At 42.5% G+C, this 13840-nt stretch overlaps 1 protein-coding gene across 2 annotated transcripts in view; it reads left to right on the top strand.

The window, feature by feature from the left end:
- The first annotated feature begins 782 nt into the window (after positions 1–782).
- Positions 783–13840, top strand: part of LMBR1 (limb development membrane protein 1) — a 188397-nt gene continuing 175339 nt past the window's right edge. For both annotated transcript variants that reach the window (XM_043967066.1, XM_043967065.1), the window contains exon 1: positions 783–991. In XM_043967066.1, coding sequence (XP_043823001.1) covers positions 926–991 — 66 coding nt within the window. In that variant the 5' untranslated portion in view covers positions 783–925. The remainder of the gene's footprint in view (positions 992–13840) is intronic.

Here is a 13840-nt window from a genome sequence, read left to right on the forward strand (position 1 = left end):
CCCAGGTTTCCTGATTCATAAATTAAAGCTTACTCTCCTGGATGTAGTTCTTGACCTTTCACCTACTTTGTCCCAGGGACCCACCCACTAGGCCCCACTGCCAAAAACAAAACAAAAAAACCAAACGGGTCTGCAGAGGACGTGGAAACAAAGGCGTAGCAGGGGATGATGAGCCAGCAAAGCGGGGTGCTGGAAGCGGACAATTCACCGGACACAAAAGCGCCGGCCATTGGAACATAATGAACACTATGGACACCCCCACTCTCTTTTCCAGGAAATGGGAGGGGGTCCACCCTACAGCACTCAGCTCCTTTAACCGTTCATGAGCCAAACCTGGGGCGCATACGCAGGAGCCAAGGTACCCCCTCCCTAATCTACCCCGCGCTGTTCCCAAGAGCTTGGCACCGCCCCTCTCCGGAGACTTCACCCCGTCCAACTCAGACTCCGCCCACCAGAGAGGGCGTTCCTCCTTTGGACATACCACGGACCCGCCCATTTTCATTTTCTCCTCCTCCTTTTCCCTGGACTCCACCCCCGTCTCTTTCATTTCGCTCTCGGTTCTCCTCTTTCCCTGCTTGGGGGCGGTGCATTTCTGTGACGCGCACGCGCGCGCTTCCCCTCCGTCGTCTCCCCCTCCACTGGAGGGGAGGAGCCAAACAGTTCCCCCCACCCTTCCTCTCATCTCCCTCCTCCCTCTCTCCTCCTCCCTTCTCGCGCTCAGTCCTCCCCCGAACGCGAGTGGTTTCCGCGGCGGTGGCGGCAGCGGCGGTTGTTGTGGTTGTCGTCGTGCCCGCGCCCGTTCTCGCTCTCGCTCCCGCTCCGGTCGCAGCACTCCCTCCCCAGCCCCCAGCCTCCGGCCCCCGGGCGGGCGATGGTGCCGCGGTGCTGGCGGATCTGTGCGGCGGAGCGGAGGGCATGAAGGAGGATGGAAGCAGAGGACGAGGTGTCCCTCCGGGAGCAGCATTTCCACAGCCAAGTGCGGGAGTCCACGGTGAGTGAGGGAGGAGTGAGGAGGGAGGAGGGAACGGGGAGGAGGGAGCAGGAAGGGGGCGCTGCCCGCCGCTGCCGCCGCCTCCACCTGCTCCGGCTCGGCCTTCCTCTGCCAAGTGCGGGGAGCCCAACTGCGACCCCGCGGGGCGGCCCCTCCCCTGCTTCCCTGCCTCGCCCCACCCCCGCCTCCTGACGCTCCGCGGCGCTCCGGGGGCCCCCACCTGCATCCCCGTCCTCGGCGTCGCCAGCACCGCGGCCAGGGCTCGGGCGCCAACGTGCCCGCTGGCGAGCTGCCCACCCCGACCTGCCCCGGTGCCCGCCAGCCCCCGCTCCGTGGCCCCGTCACTCGTGGGCTGCTCCGCTGGGTGGCCGGGCTCTCGTCTCGCCTTCTTGTTGTCGGCGGTCGGCTTGTCACTGCCCCTCTCCTCCTTCCATGTTTGCTTCATCGCTTCCCCGTCTTCTTCCTTTCCCTCTCCCCCCGATCGAGGTCGAAACCTTTCCGTCATGGTGGGAAGATGTCTGGGCTTCTCTAAGAGCCGGGGCTTGAATGAGGGGCCATGGAGGGGACAGCTCTTTAATGCAGTCTTTAGTCTCTGACACCAGCGGCGTTCAGGGAGGAGGCACTGGAAGCTCAAGTTTGAGATTTCCACCTGGACCTCTTTGTTCCCCTCCTAAAAGGAGGGGGGGGGCGCGGGGGGAGAGACAGAGAGAGACAGAGACAGAGAGAGTGTAAGCGATGACAACATAGCATCCATGTGTTTTTCTTGAGCCCTGTTAGTAGAAGAAAGAGGTGGGCTCAAGATGGGGAGAGTGTTTCTATCCAAAGGGACAAGTGGTCAGGATCTTGCTAATAATTTTTCTTTGGAACTGAAAGCTCTCTTCTCCTCTCTTGTTTTTCTCCTCCTCCTCCCTCCACTCTGTTATATTTTACTTTTCTGTTATTTAGTCTCCCTTCAACATTAACATAAGTCCTGCCTCTGACATGTACTGTCAGTGGAACCTTGGGCAACTTACTTAGCCCTTCAGGGCTTTGCACAACCTTCCAGAACTACAGAATTTTAACTGTTTTTGGACTCCCATCACAGTCTGGGGTAGCCTATGTATCCCTTCTCAGAATAAAGTTTTTTAAATGCACAAAACACAAAAGAAACCAATTATATTGAATGACAGTTATCAAAATATTTTTCTAAAAAGAAGGTTACAGACCCCAGGTTAAGAACCTTTGCGTTAAGACTATAAACTGTAGAGAAGATGCAGACCTGCATTGGTAGCCTTATTTGTGTGAATTAATGGGTCTAATTCTTGTCTCTATCCAAATAAGCAAAGTATTCTAAAGATGAATTACATTCTGTAAATTGTAGAGTGAAACATCTCATTTTGCCTTACTTCATCACACAAAGCTTTAGATAATTTGTATGAATTTTCTACAGTTCTTTGGTAAACATGGATTCTTATGTTTTTGAGTTTGAAAATAATACGCCACATTTCTGTTAGTTACAGTTTTCTGCAATTTTAAAGGGTCATTATGTTTTCTGGTTTTCATAGTGGTAATTTTTATAACAATTTACAATTTTTGTTTGGCTTTCACGTTCTTTAGTTTTTTTGAGCCTCACAACTCTGTGAGATGGAAACTTTATATAGCTAATAAAGCTGAGGCCTGGAGAAATTAATTGATTCTAGCAGAGAGTCTTGCAGAAGTGGAATGGGCAGCTTTAGGGGACAGTGAGCTTTCTTCACTGGAGGTCTTCAAGGAAAGATTGGATAACCATTATAGAGGTGATTACTGTTCAGTTATAGTTGAATTGGATAGGTTCTCTGGCCCGCCCCAGGTCACAAACCTCCTAAGTGACTGGTCTGAGTCTAGACCAATTCTTTTTTTTTTTTCTAATAAATACTTTTTTAAATTTAAAGTTTTGAATTCCAAATTCTATCCCTCCTTCCTTCCCTTTCCTCCCTCCTTCCTGAGGCAGTAAGCAATCAGATATAGATTATGCATGTGCAATTATGTAAAACACCGTATTAGTCGTTTTGTATAAGAAGACTCAAATAAAAGAAAAAAATGAAAGAAAGTGAAAAATAGTATGTTTCAGTCCGTGTTCAATCAATATTAGTTCTTTCTTTGGAGGTGGATAGTATGCTACATCATTAACCCTTTGGCGTTGTCTTGAATCATTGTCTTGCTGAAAATAGTTGTCATTCATAGTTCTTCATCCTGTGTACAACATTCTCCTGGTTCTGCTCACTTCACTATCATTACTTCATATAAGTGTTTCCAGGCCTTTCTGAAAATCATCCTGTTTGTCTAGATTGTTTCTGAGTCTAGTGTTCTTTCCACTCTAGTGGAAGACCCATCCTGATAAATTATATTTGAATTTGTTCATTAGATTTTTCAAGTTTAAAAAAAATATATATCTCCTATTTAGTGTAGTGTCTTGTGGTTTGGAGGTAACTCTGGGTAGGTTATGCCAGGGAATCAGCAACTTGGGCAGGTTCTGCTTAGCTGTAAAGATTTGGAAATCATAGTGTTGTGGGATGGAATTTAGGGTCAAATGGATCATGAGTTGTCCCAAAAGAATTACAAGACTCAGTGACTCAGTTTCCCAAGTTTTATTGCAATACTGTGAGTGATCACAGGGAGAGAACCAGAATAGTGGAAAGGTATCTCTCAAATAGTGAAAGAAAAAAACAGTTATATTTATAGTATGGATAAATTGATTATCAGTCTCATTATAATAATCTCCACCTTGGGGAGGTACAAGGGAGGGCTTATCCTAATTTGGAGTTCCTGGGGTCCTAAACCAACCCCCGAGGTGGGTACCTTTTTCAGTGGAGGTGTGTTTTGGGGGTTTACATGTCATAAGGTGAATTTGGGGACAAATTTGGCCTTTTCTGTGCATGTTTCTTTCTGATTCCCATGGCTAGTTTCAAAACACCTTCATTTTTCATTTATTTCTGGTCTGAATTTCTATAGGCTGTCATTTTATTTAAGGTCATCATGGCCTCTCTCCCTCTGTTCTTGTTAGGGGTACTGATTACTGTGGGTAAGAGAACCTAGCATCCTGACTTGTAAGTTATCCATTAACTGGGGTCTGAATCCCTTCTAGAGCTCATATCTGAATTAGAGCTTGGGTCTTAAGTTTTTCTGTTAACCCTTTTTTCACCTCCTACATCAATAGGATTTGAACCAGACCTCAGAAATTATGTAGTACAACACCTTGATTTTATTAATGAGGGTCACTCAGCTGGGAAGTGGCAGAGCTGAGACTTCATCTTGGTCACTATGAATCCAAATCTGGGCCTCTTCACACTGTACCATCCTGCCTGTCTGTATCAGGTTGTGGAGTTTGGCTTTTTTCAATAAACAGTGGGAGTCCTTTTGTAGTGCAGCAATAACTTTTTTTTTCTTGGAGGCAGTTGGGGTTAAGTGACTTTCCCAGGACCACACAACTAGCCTCTGAGGCCAGGTTTGAATTCAGATTTTCCTGACTTCAGGGTTGTTGCTCTATCTACGGCATCACCTGGCAGTAACTTCTATAATTTCTATTCCCCTGAAATTGTCTATGAAGGCTCTGTGTATGTGTGTGCGCACGTGTGTGTGTGTGTGTGTGTGTGTGTGTGTGTATGTATGTGTGTGTAAAAGGAGGGGAAAAAGAAAATAGTTAAAAGAACAGGGGTATAGAGGAAAAAAAAGAGAAGTATTTGGTAAGGCTGATGAGTGCTGGTATATGTTGTCCCTGGAGAGATTAAGTTTCTTAAGGTAAAGCTCTAGTTCAATAGGGAAGCTAATTGGTCTTAGGGGAGAGCACTTTGGTTGATGCAACTTATGGTTCCTTCTTGGCAAGGAGCATGTAAACAGTGTATCCCTGCTTTTAAATAAATACTTCAGAGAAGGAATCTGGGAGTATTATCATTTGGCTTATAGTTCATGCCTAGTAGTCACTGGAAATATGTGTTACTCATCCTGAAACAACATTTTCTTCTCCTCTTTAGGCCTGTTGTTACTTAGAGGATCAAGTTCAAACCCCTTAGTTTGGTTTTGATAGTCCTTCACAGTTTGGCGTCTATCTTCCTTGCTAGCCCTATATCTCTCTTTTTCCTTAATCATCCTTTAAGATTTAGCTTAAATAAAATCTGTGCAGTGTTCTGTATATAGCTTAAAGTGATCTGTCCTTTCTTTCAATTCCTTTAGTATTTATTGACTGGCATTTAATTATGCTGTCTTGTCATAACGCTTGTATTTGTTTTTTTTTCCCCCCAACCTATGGTTTTAGTGGAATTAAGAACTCTAGGTTCCCTTGTAGAAACTCCCTTCACTGATGCAGGCCTGCAACTATTACTTAGAGAATTACTTCAGGCATGGGGAGGTTAGAATGACTAGTCTTGAAGCTGTATCACCTGGAGCAGTGATGTCAGACTCTTGGCCTACTGGCTGCAAGTAGCTTCCCTCAAAACTTCCAAGTATAGCAAGAACCAGATCAAAACATAATTGGGAAATGTTAAAGAAAAATAAAATTATAGTACAGCATAGATAATGTTAATTTGTGGTTTTCTGAGTCATTGTACATTATAAATACAGAAATCTCACATCAATCCTAGGCTTTACACAATGTTCATTTATTTGTTTACTGTGGGCATGGCTATCACTTAATTTCTTCCTTTTTGATCCTGTTATGTAGGCCTCATAGGTGTGTGCACCAATACTTCTTCTCTGTGTGTACTTTCTTTGTATTTTAATGAGAAAGGTTTGTTTTGTTCTTTGTATTTTAAATATTTTACTTTTTTCCAGTTACATGTAAAAACAATTTTTAACATTCATTTAAAAAATTTTTGAATTCCAAATGCTCCTCCTTCTTCCTTCTTGAGAAGGCAAGTAATTTGATATGTTATATATGTACAGTCATGTAAAACATATTTCCATATTAGTAATGTTGTGAAAGAAAACAGACTAACCCCCCCCCCCCAAAAAAAAAACAAACTTAAAAAAAAAAAGTATGGGACAAGTAGGTGGCACAGTGGATAAAGCACCAGCTCTGGATTCAGGAGTACCTGAGTTCAAATCCAGCCTCAGACACTTATTAGCTGTGAGACCCTGGGCAAGTCACTTAACCCTCATTGCCCCACCAAAAAAAAAAAAAAAACCACAACAAAAAACCTCCTAAGCCTCAGTTTGCATTTAGACTTCATCAGTTCTTTCTTTGAAGAGGGACAGCATTAAAAAAAATTATTTTTATTTTAATTTTTTTATCAAAAGTCCTTTGGAATTGTCTTGCATCATTTTATTACTGAGAATAGCCAAGTCATTCAGTTGATCATGGAATAGTATTGCTGTTACTGTGTATTCTTTTCTCCTGTTTCTGCTCACATCATTTTGCATCAGTTCATGTAAATCTTTCCAGGTTTTTCTGAAAGCATCCTGCTTGTCATTTCTTATATATAGCACAGTAGTATTCTATCACAGTCATATACTACAACTTGTTCAGCCATTTCCCAATTGATGGGCATCCCCTCAATTTCTAGTTCTTTGCCATCACAATAAAAAAACCCACAACAAACCCTGCTATAAATATTTTTGTACATATAGGTCCTTTTCCTTTCTCTTGTGTCTCTTTGGGATATAGACCTATTGGTGGTATATGCCAGTTCAAAGGGTATACTTCCAGATTGTTCTCCAGAATGCTTGGACCAGTTCACTGCTCCACCAACAGTTCATTAATGAACTTATTTTCCCTCATCCCCTCCAGCATTTGTCATTTCCTTTTGTTCAGAATGGCAAATTCAAGAGATTTCCATATTTCATGTATCATGTATAGGAATTTGCAATATACTGAGCATTAATCTTTCTTTGATGATTCTGATGTCACTTCAGGAAATAAGCATTTATATGGCATCAGACACCATGTTATGTGCTTTACAAATTTTATGTCATTTAATCCTTACAACAACCCTGTGAGGTAGGTGCTGTTATTATTCTCATCTACAGAAAATGGAGGCAAATAGAGATGAATTGACTTGCCCAGGGTCTCACAGCTAGTAAGTGTCTGAGGCTGGATTTGAACTCAGGTCTTCCTAACTGAAGGCCCAATGTGCCACCTAGCTGCCTAGGGGGAATGGGGTGTGTGTGTGTGTGTGTGTGTGTGTATAAAATATATATAATAAATATGTGTGTATATAAAATATATATATACACACAATCATATATATCAACCACATAAGTATGTTTATAATGTATAAATAGACATATACACACATAAATGTATATTCATATACTTTGTGTATACGGTGAACACATATATTTATAGTTGCTGCCATAGACATATCTTTGTTGTCTTTTCTCTTCTCAGTGGGGCTGGCTCAGAGGTTGAACGAGGAGACATTTAGCTTCAGTGGACTAACTTGAACGTGGTAGGCTAAATTGGTAGAAATTAAGTTTGCAGGCTTCAGAGAGTTCTAGTTTCTTTTTTCAAATATCTTGATGTAAAAGGCCAAAGCTCTTTGTTTTTATCACTCTACTTCCTGCTTCTTTCTCTTCTCCCCAAACCCCAACTTCCCGAATCTTACTGCTTTCTTGATGTTCAACTTATTCAACTAGGGGCTGTCTTCCCACCCTCTGTGTAGTTACTCCTTTAACCAATGCATTCTCTGCAGTTCATCACTGTATTTTCGTTTTCTGTGATTATTGTTCACATCCTTCCATAAGCCTACATTAAAGTATCTAACCCTGTGAGCTAAGCTTTGAAGCTAAACTTGGTCATTATAATTTTGAAGGTGATAATTACAAATTTACTGAGAACTGACTGATCCCCACCCACTCCCCCTTCCCAGGCCAATGAATTGCCTGGAGCTAGCCAATCTTTGTCAATTCCAGAAGATCTTATTTTCTCCTATATTGATTGTTTCCTTAATTTACAGGTTAACAAAGGATATATAGTTTTGATCGTTGTCCTTTCCATTTATATTGTTGTAGCGGTCATGGTTGTCGCCATCATCCTCATCATCATCATAGCTAGCCTTTAGATAATGCTTTGAGGTTTTCAAAATGTTTTACATATATATATATATGTAAATATATATATATATGTATATATATATATAATTTGTTCCTTACAACAACCCTGTGAGGTCCCTATTTTACAGGTGACGATACTGAGGCACCGAGAGATTAAGGGCCTTGCACGGACAGGGTTATAGTTAGTGTCTGAACCTGCATTTGAACTCTGGTCTTTCTGACTACAGTTCCTGACCACCTAGTCCATATACTTTACTGGTGTTGCTGGGGAGAGTAGAGTTTGACTGAGAACTTTCTGGTTTCCTTTCTGAAAAGGAGAGTGGTTGATTCTTTTTTGATCTCTCTTATTTCCTGCCTTGAGGCTTTCTTCCCCCTAGTCACTTCTCTGCTCTGTTCCATCCCAAGAGAGCCTGGTGTCTTGCTGGTGGTTCTAGAGCAGCCCCACCTTTTTACAACAATTAATTGGCTTTTAGCTCAGAGGAAAAGGAAAACCCTATTCAGTTTTAAATTCAGGCTTTTTGAGAATTTTAGAAAGAAATTGTTTATTAAAAATCATCATAACTTGTCAAATTTCCAAACTTGAGATCTTTGGTCATCAGGACATGATTTTAATTTCCCTCCTCTCTCCTTCTATTTTCATTCTGTTTGCATCAAATAAAGATAAAAACAATTACGGATTTTATCTGTCTAGGAATAGATTTTAAAGTATTATTGAAATAGTAAGGAACAGATTAAAAAGGAAACAGATTTGGATTTAAGTTTCAACCCTTTTGGATAGAAAAGGGAGGAGTGAGAGAAAATGGTAAGATGGAGACTATTCCATTAGCCTTGGGAAAATTCTTCTGAGATTAAGTTTATCTCACTCAATTCAGTTCAATTCACCTGGCATTTATTAAGCACCTGCTAGGCACTGTGCTAAGTGCTGGGGTTGCAAAAAAAGTCAAAAGGCAGTCCCTGCCCACATGAAACTTTTAATATAATGTAAAAAAACCAACATGCAAACAAGTATAAACCAAGTGAGCTACATACAGGATAAATTAACAAAAAGGAGCACTGGAAGTTAAGAGGGGTTGGGGAAGGCTTCCTGTGGAAGGTGGGATTTTAGTTGGGACTTAAAAGAAGCCATGGGGGTCAGTAGTTGGGTGCAGAGGAGGGAAAGGATTCCAGGCAGGGGTGACAGCTAGAGAAAATATCCAGAGCCAAGATGGAGTGTCTTGTTCTGGAATAACCAGGAGGCCATGCCATTGGATTGAAGCATAAGTGTTTTGGAGTTAGGTGTAAAAAGTCTGGAAAGGTAGGAGGGACCCATGTATGAAAGATTTTGAATGCTAAACAGAGCACTTTGTATTTGCTCCTGGAGGCAATATGAAGCCTCTGTAGTTGATTAAGAGAGAGAGAGAGAGAGAGTGTGTGTGTGTGTGTGTGTGTGTGTGTGTGTGTGTGTGTGTGTGTGTGTGTGTGTGTGGTGACATGATCAGACCTCCGTTTTAGGAAAATCACTTTAGTAGCTGGAGTGTGGATTAGAGTAGAGAGAGACTTGGGTCAGACAGACCCCACCAGCAGCCATCTGCTGTAATCTAGGCCTGAGATGATGAGGGCCTGTGCCAAATGGTGGAGATAGGTGGTGTATTTGAGAGATGTTGCAAATAAAAAATGGATATGTCTTGGCAGCAGCATGGATATGGGGGTGGTGAGAGATATTGAGGAATCCAGAGGATTCCCAGGTTGCAAGCCTGAGGGACTGGGAGGATGATGGTATTGGCTTTTAAAGTAATAGGGAAGGTTTAGGAGGAAAGATAATTAATTCTGTTTTGGACATTTTGAATTTAAGGTCTCTACAGGATATCCAAATCGACATGTCCAAAAGGCAACTAGAAATGTGAGATTGAAGGTCAGCAGAGAAATTGGGGCAGGAAAGGTAGATTTGAGAATCAGCAGCATGAAGATGGGAATTAAATCCATGGGAGCTGATGAGCTCACCAAATGAAGTAATATGGAGGGAGAAGAGAATGTCCCAAGGCAGAATCCTGAGGGACACTTGCAGTTTGAGGGTGTGATCTGGAGGAGTATCCAGCCAAGGAGACAGAGAAGGAGTGGTCAGATAAGTAGGAGGAGAATAAGGAGAGAGTAGTGTCTCAAAAACCTAGAGAGGAAAGAGTATCAAGAAGGAGAGAGTGATCAAAGGCTCTCAAGAGTGTCAAAGGCTGCAGAGAAGTTAAGGAGAATGAAGATTGAGAAAAAGTCATTGGATTCTGTGACTAAGAGATCATGAGTAACTTTGGAGAGAGCAGTTTGAGTGGAACAATAAAGTTGTAAACCAGATTGTAAGGGCTTAATTAAAGAGTGAGAGGAGAGAGTGGAGGCACAGATTGTAGACCACCTTTTCAGGGATTTTAGCTATGAGGAACAGAAGAGATACAGGATGTTAGTTAGCAGAGATGGAAGGATCAAACGAGGTTTTGTTTGTTTGTTTTGGTTAGGGGAAACATGGGCATGTTTGTAGGCAGTAGGAAAGGAGCCACTAGAGAGGGAGAGATTGAAAATAAGTGAAAGAAGTAATTTATTAGAGGAGACAGGGTGGAATGGGATTGTTGGAAGAAGTAGAGGGTAAAGAGGCTTGGTAACAAGTAGGTCACTTCATCACGTGACACCAGGTGAAAAAGGAGATGGTGGCAGAAGACATCTGAGTGATAGCAAATGAGGAAGAGGGAACTCATAGTGATTGGCCTCAATTTTTTTTTTTTCTGTAAAATATGAAGCAGGGTTTTCAGCTGAGAGAGTGGGTGGAGGGACATCCATGGGATCTTTGAGGAAGATGAAAAGGTTTGGAAGAGCCTTTTTGGAGAGTAGGATAGTGAGTTGATAAGGGAGTTATAGTAGAATTGTGAAGCAACAGGGAGAGCCCAGTAGAGATCATATAATATAAATTTGTAGTGGACCCAGTCAGAACAGCTGTGTGATTTTCTCCACCTTTATTCAGTAGCAAATGTGCAGGTGCAAATAGGACAAATGATAGGAGTGATCCAAGGCTGAGGCTTGATTGGGCGTAATCATCAATGTAATAAAGGAATTAGAGATTTAGGAGAGGACAGCATAGATTTGATTTATTTCAGCAAGGAGTCAAGATGGGGAAAAGAGGAGAGGGTAACTGGTGCAAAGGAAGATGGCCTGGAGGAGAATCCAGGGGTCAAGGGATTAGAAGTCATACATGAATGAAGAGTAGGATTATGTAAGGGAAGGCAGAGGAAGAGGTGAAAAGCCAATTCGTTATGTTTATTTAAGTGGATTTCAGAATTCTTGAACATAAAAGAGGATGGTGAGATGAAGGGTATGACCACCTTTGTGTGTGGCTGAAGTGGAATGGAGGAGTAGCTCAATGGGGGAAAGTAGGTTGAGGAAACTGAGTGGTTAGGGTATTTAAGGGAGGGTCAGTATGTATGTTGAAGTCCCCTAGTTTGAGAGCAGGAGTTGGAGGGGAGAGAAAAATTGTAAGCCAAGTATCAAGCTCATTGAGGAAGGAAGGGGACTGACCTGGGCATCTGTAGACAGTGGCTATCAGGATTTTGATTGGGTGGTAGATATGAATAGTATGAACCTCAAAGGAAGAGAGTTTACTGATTGATGGAGGAAGGGGGAGAACCTGGAAGTGTCCATAGGGAGTAAGGAGTATTCTAACTCAATGGTTGGGGAGTAGCCAGGGAGGCTTTGTCATCAAGGGAACTCCAGGTTTCAGTAAGAGCTAGTGGATAGGAGTGGAAAGGAACATACTTTAAATAAAGGGAAGTTTGTTGCCTATGGAACAGGCATTCCAGAGGGCACAGTGGAAGGACCAGGTGGATTTAGGATGAAATTGGGAAGGGGTGGGACAAGTAAGGTGATGGCAATGAGGAATCAGGTGGGGTGTTGAGGGGCGTTTGATGATGATCTACACGATTTCAGAGTCCCTGGGATGTGAAGAGTATGAGCAGGTGTGAGAATGTTTATCACTGAATGGAGGGTGCCACTCCTACCCTCAAACCAAAGGCACAGCAGCAGATGGGAGGCTTGAAGTCTAAGGGAGGGTTGTTCTTTTCACCAGAGGCTCTTCACATCACAGCTGGGAGACTGGGCTGGCAGCAGGAGGTAGAAGATGCCTTGGGCTGGTACAGATGCAGGGGGTTTCTTGGGGCCCTTGTGGCCTTTCCTCAGGGGATATGCTTCACCCGGCAGGAGATGGAGGGCTCAGAGCACTAGCGCACCCTCAGTTTGAGGTCTTCTCACATGAGGAGGCTGGCTAGGAGGAGGCAGCAGGAAGTGGTAGATTCTGCACAAGGGAAAGGCCTCCAGCTTGTCATCCAGCAGGGGACCAGGAGCCATGCTGTGCCTTAACACATCCACTGTGGTTATTGTTGCCTTGTATGTATTCAGTGGTTGAAGAGGCATTTTCACATGTCCTGGGTATACTTGACACCATTCTTCTTTACCATTTCTCTCCACCTGTCCATACATCTTCCAACTCCAGTTTGTCACATTGTGATCCAAAAGCCTACTTTATTGGAAAAGCTCCACTTTTCCAATAGTAGCTCAGTCTTTTCCTGGGCTGGGAAAGCTACAAATCCCAGGATCCCTCAGTGACTTAACCCTGCCCATGAAGCAACTATTCTGAGGTCTGTCTGAATGAAAAGAAGTAAGGAAATAAGCATTTATTAAGTGCCTATTATGTGCCAGGCACTGTGTTAAGGACTTTACAAACATTATTATGATTTTATCCTCACAATAGGTGTAAAATATCCATTTTACAGTTGAGGAAATTGAGGCAGAGGGTGGTTGACTTGCCCAGGGTCACACAGCCAATATCTGAGGCCATATTGGAACTCAGGTCTTCATGATTCCAAGACCCAGTGCTCTGTCCACTCTACCCCTTAGCTGCCTCTGGTATGAAAAGTGTGAATGGACTGTTACATATGGATTGTTTTCCTTATTTTATTTTGCATCAATTCTTATGTCTTTCTCATTCTTTTTTATATTGGCCACATTGTTTGTTACAAGGCAATAATTTTCTATTACATTTATGTACCACAACATGTTTAGCCATTTTTTGTTGCTACAAAAAGTGCTACTAAAAATATAGGAATGTAAGTACTACTGGGCTTCTGAGGACCCTTCCAGTTCTACTCCTGTGATCTTATGATCTTAAGAGCCATTGCTATTTCCTTACATTGCAGAGCCAAAATATGTTAGAATCGATATCGCTGCTGATGAGACTAGTTCTAAGTAGAAATATGGTGGCTCTGTTTCATTTTCCACCTATTTGTTACTTCTGTTTAACATCTAAAAAGTTCTATTGATGCCTTCTGTTTTTATGCTAGTCAATTCTGGTATGTATTCCCTCCCGCTCTTGAGTTTTCTCTTACTCTTAAATAATTAAGCCTTAAATTTTGTGTTGATGTTCAGTTGTTTCAGTTGTATCTAACTCTTCATGATCCTGTTTGGGGTTTTCTTGGTAGACTGTAGTGGTTTTCCATTTCCATCTCCAACTCATTCTCCAGATGAAGAAACAGGGTTAAATGACTTGCCCAGTGTTTGAGACTGGATTTGAACTCGAGATGATGAGTCTTCCTGATTCCAGGCCTGATACACTATCCATTGCACCACCTAACTTGCCCAGTCTTATATGAGAAAAACTAAAATTAAAATATTGAAAAATCATCCTCAGGTACCAACAGCAACTGAAGCAGCCTTTATATAAATTGAAAAGAGATTCATATTGAAATCATAAGATACTGATCTATAACACTATACTTGTTTTGTTTTGGGTGAACTGGGAGAACAAACAGCCCACTTACTCAAGGATTTTCTTGCCAG

The sequence above is a fragment of the Dromiciops gliroides genome, chromosome 5 (genome assembly GCF_019393635.1).
Source record: "Dromiciops gliroides isolate mDroGli1 chromosome 5, mDroGli1.pri, whole genome shotgun sequence".
In the NCBI taxonomy this organism is placed as follows: Eukaryota; Metazoa; Chordata; class Mammalia; order Microbiotheria; family Microbiotheriidae; genus Dromiciops; species Dromiciops gliroides.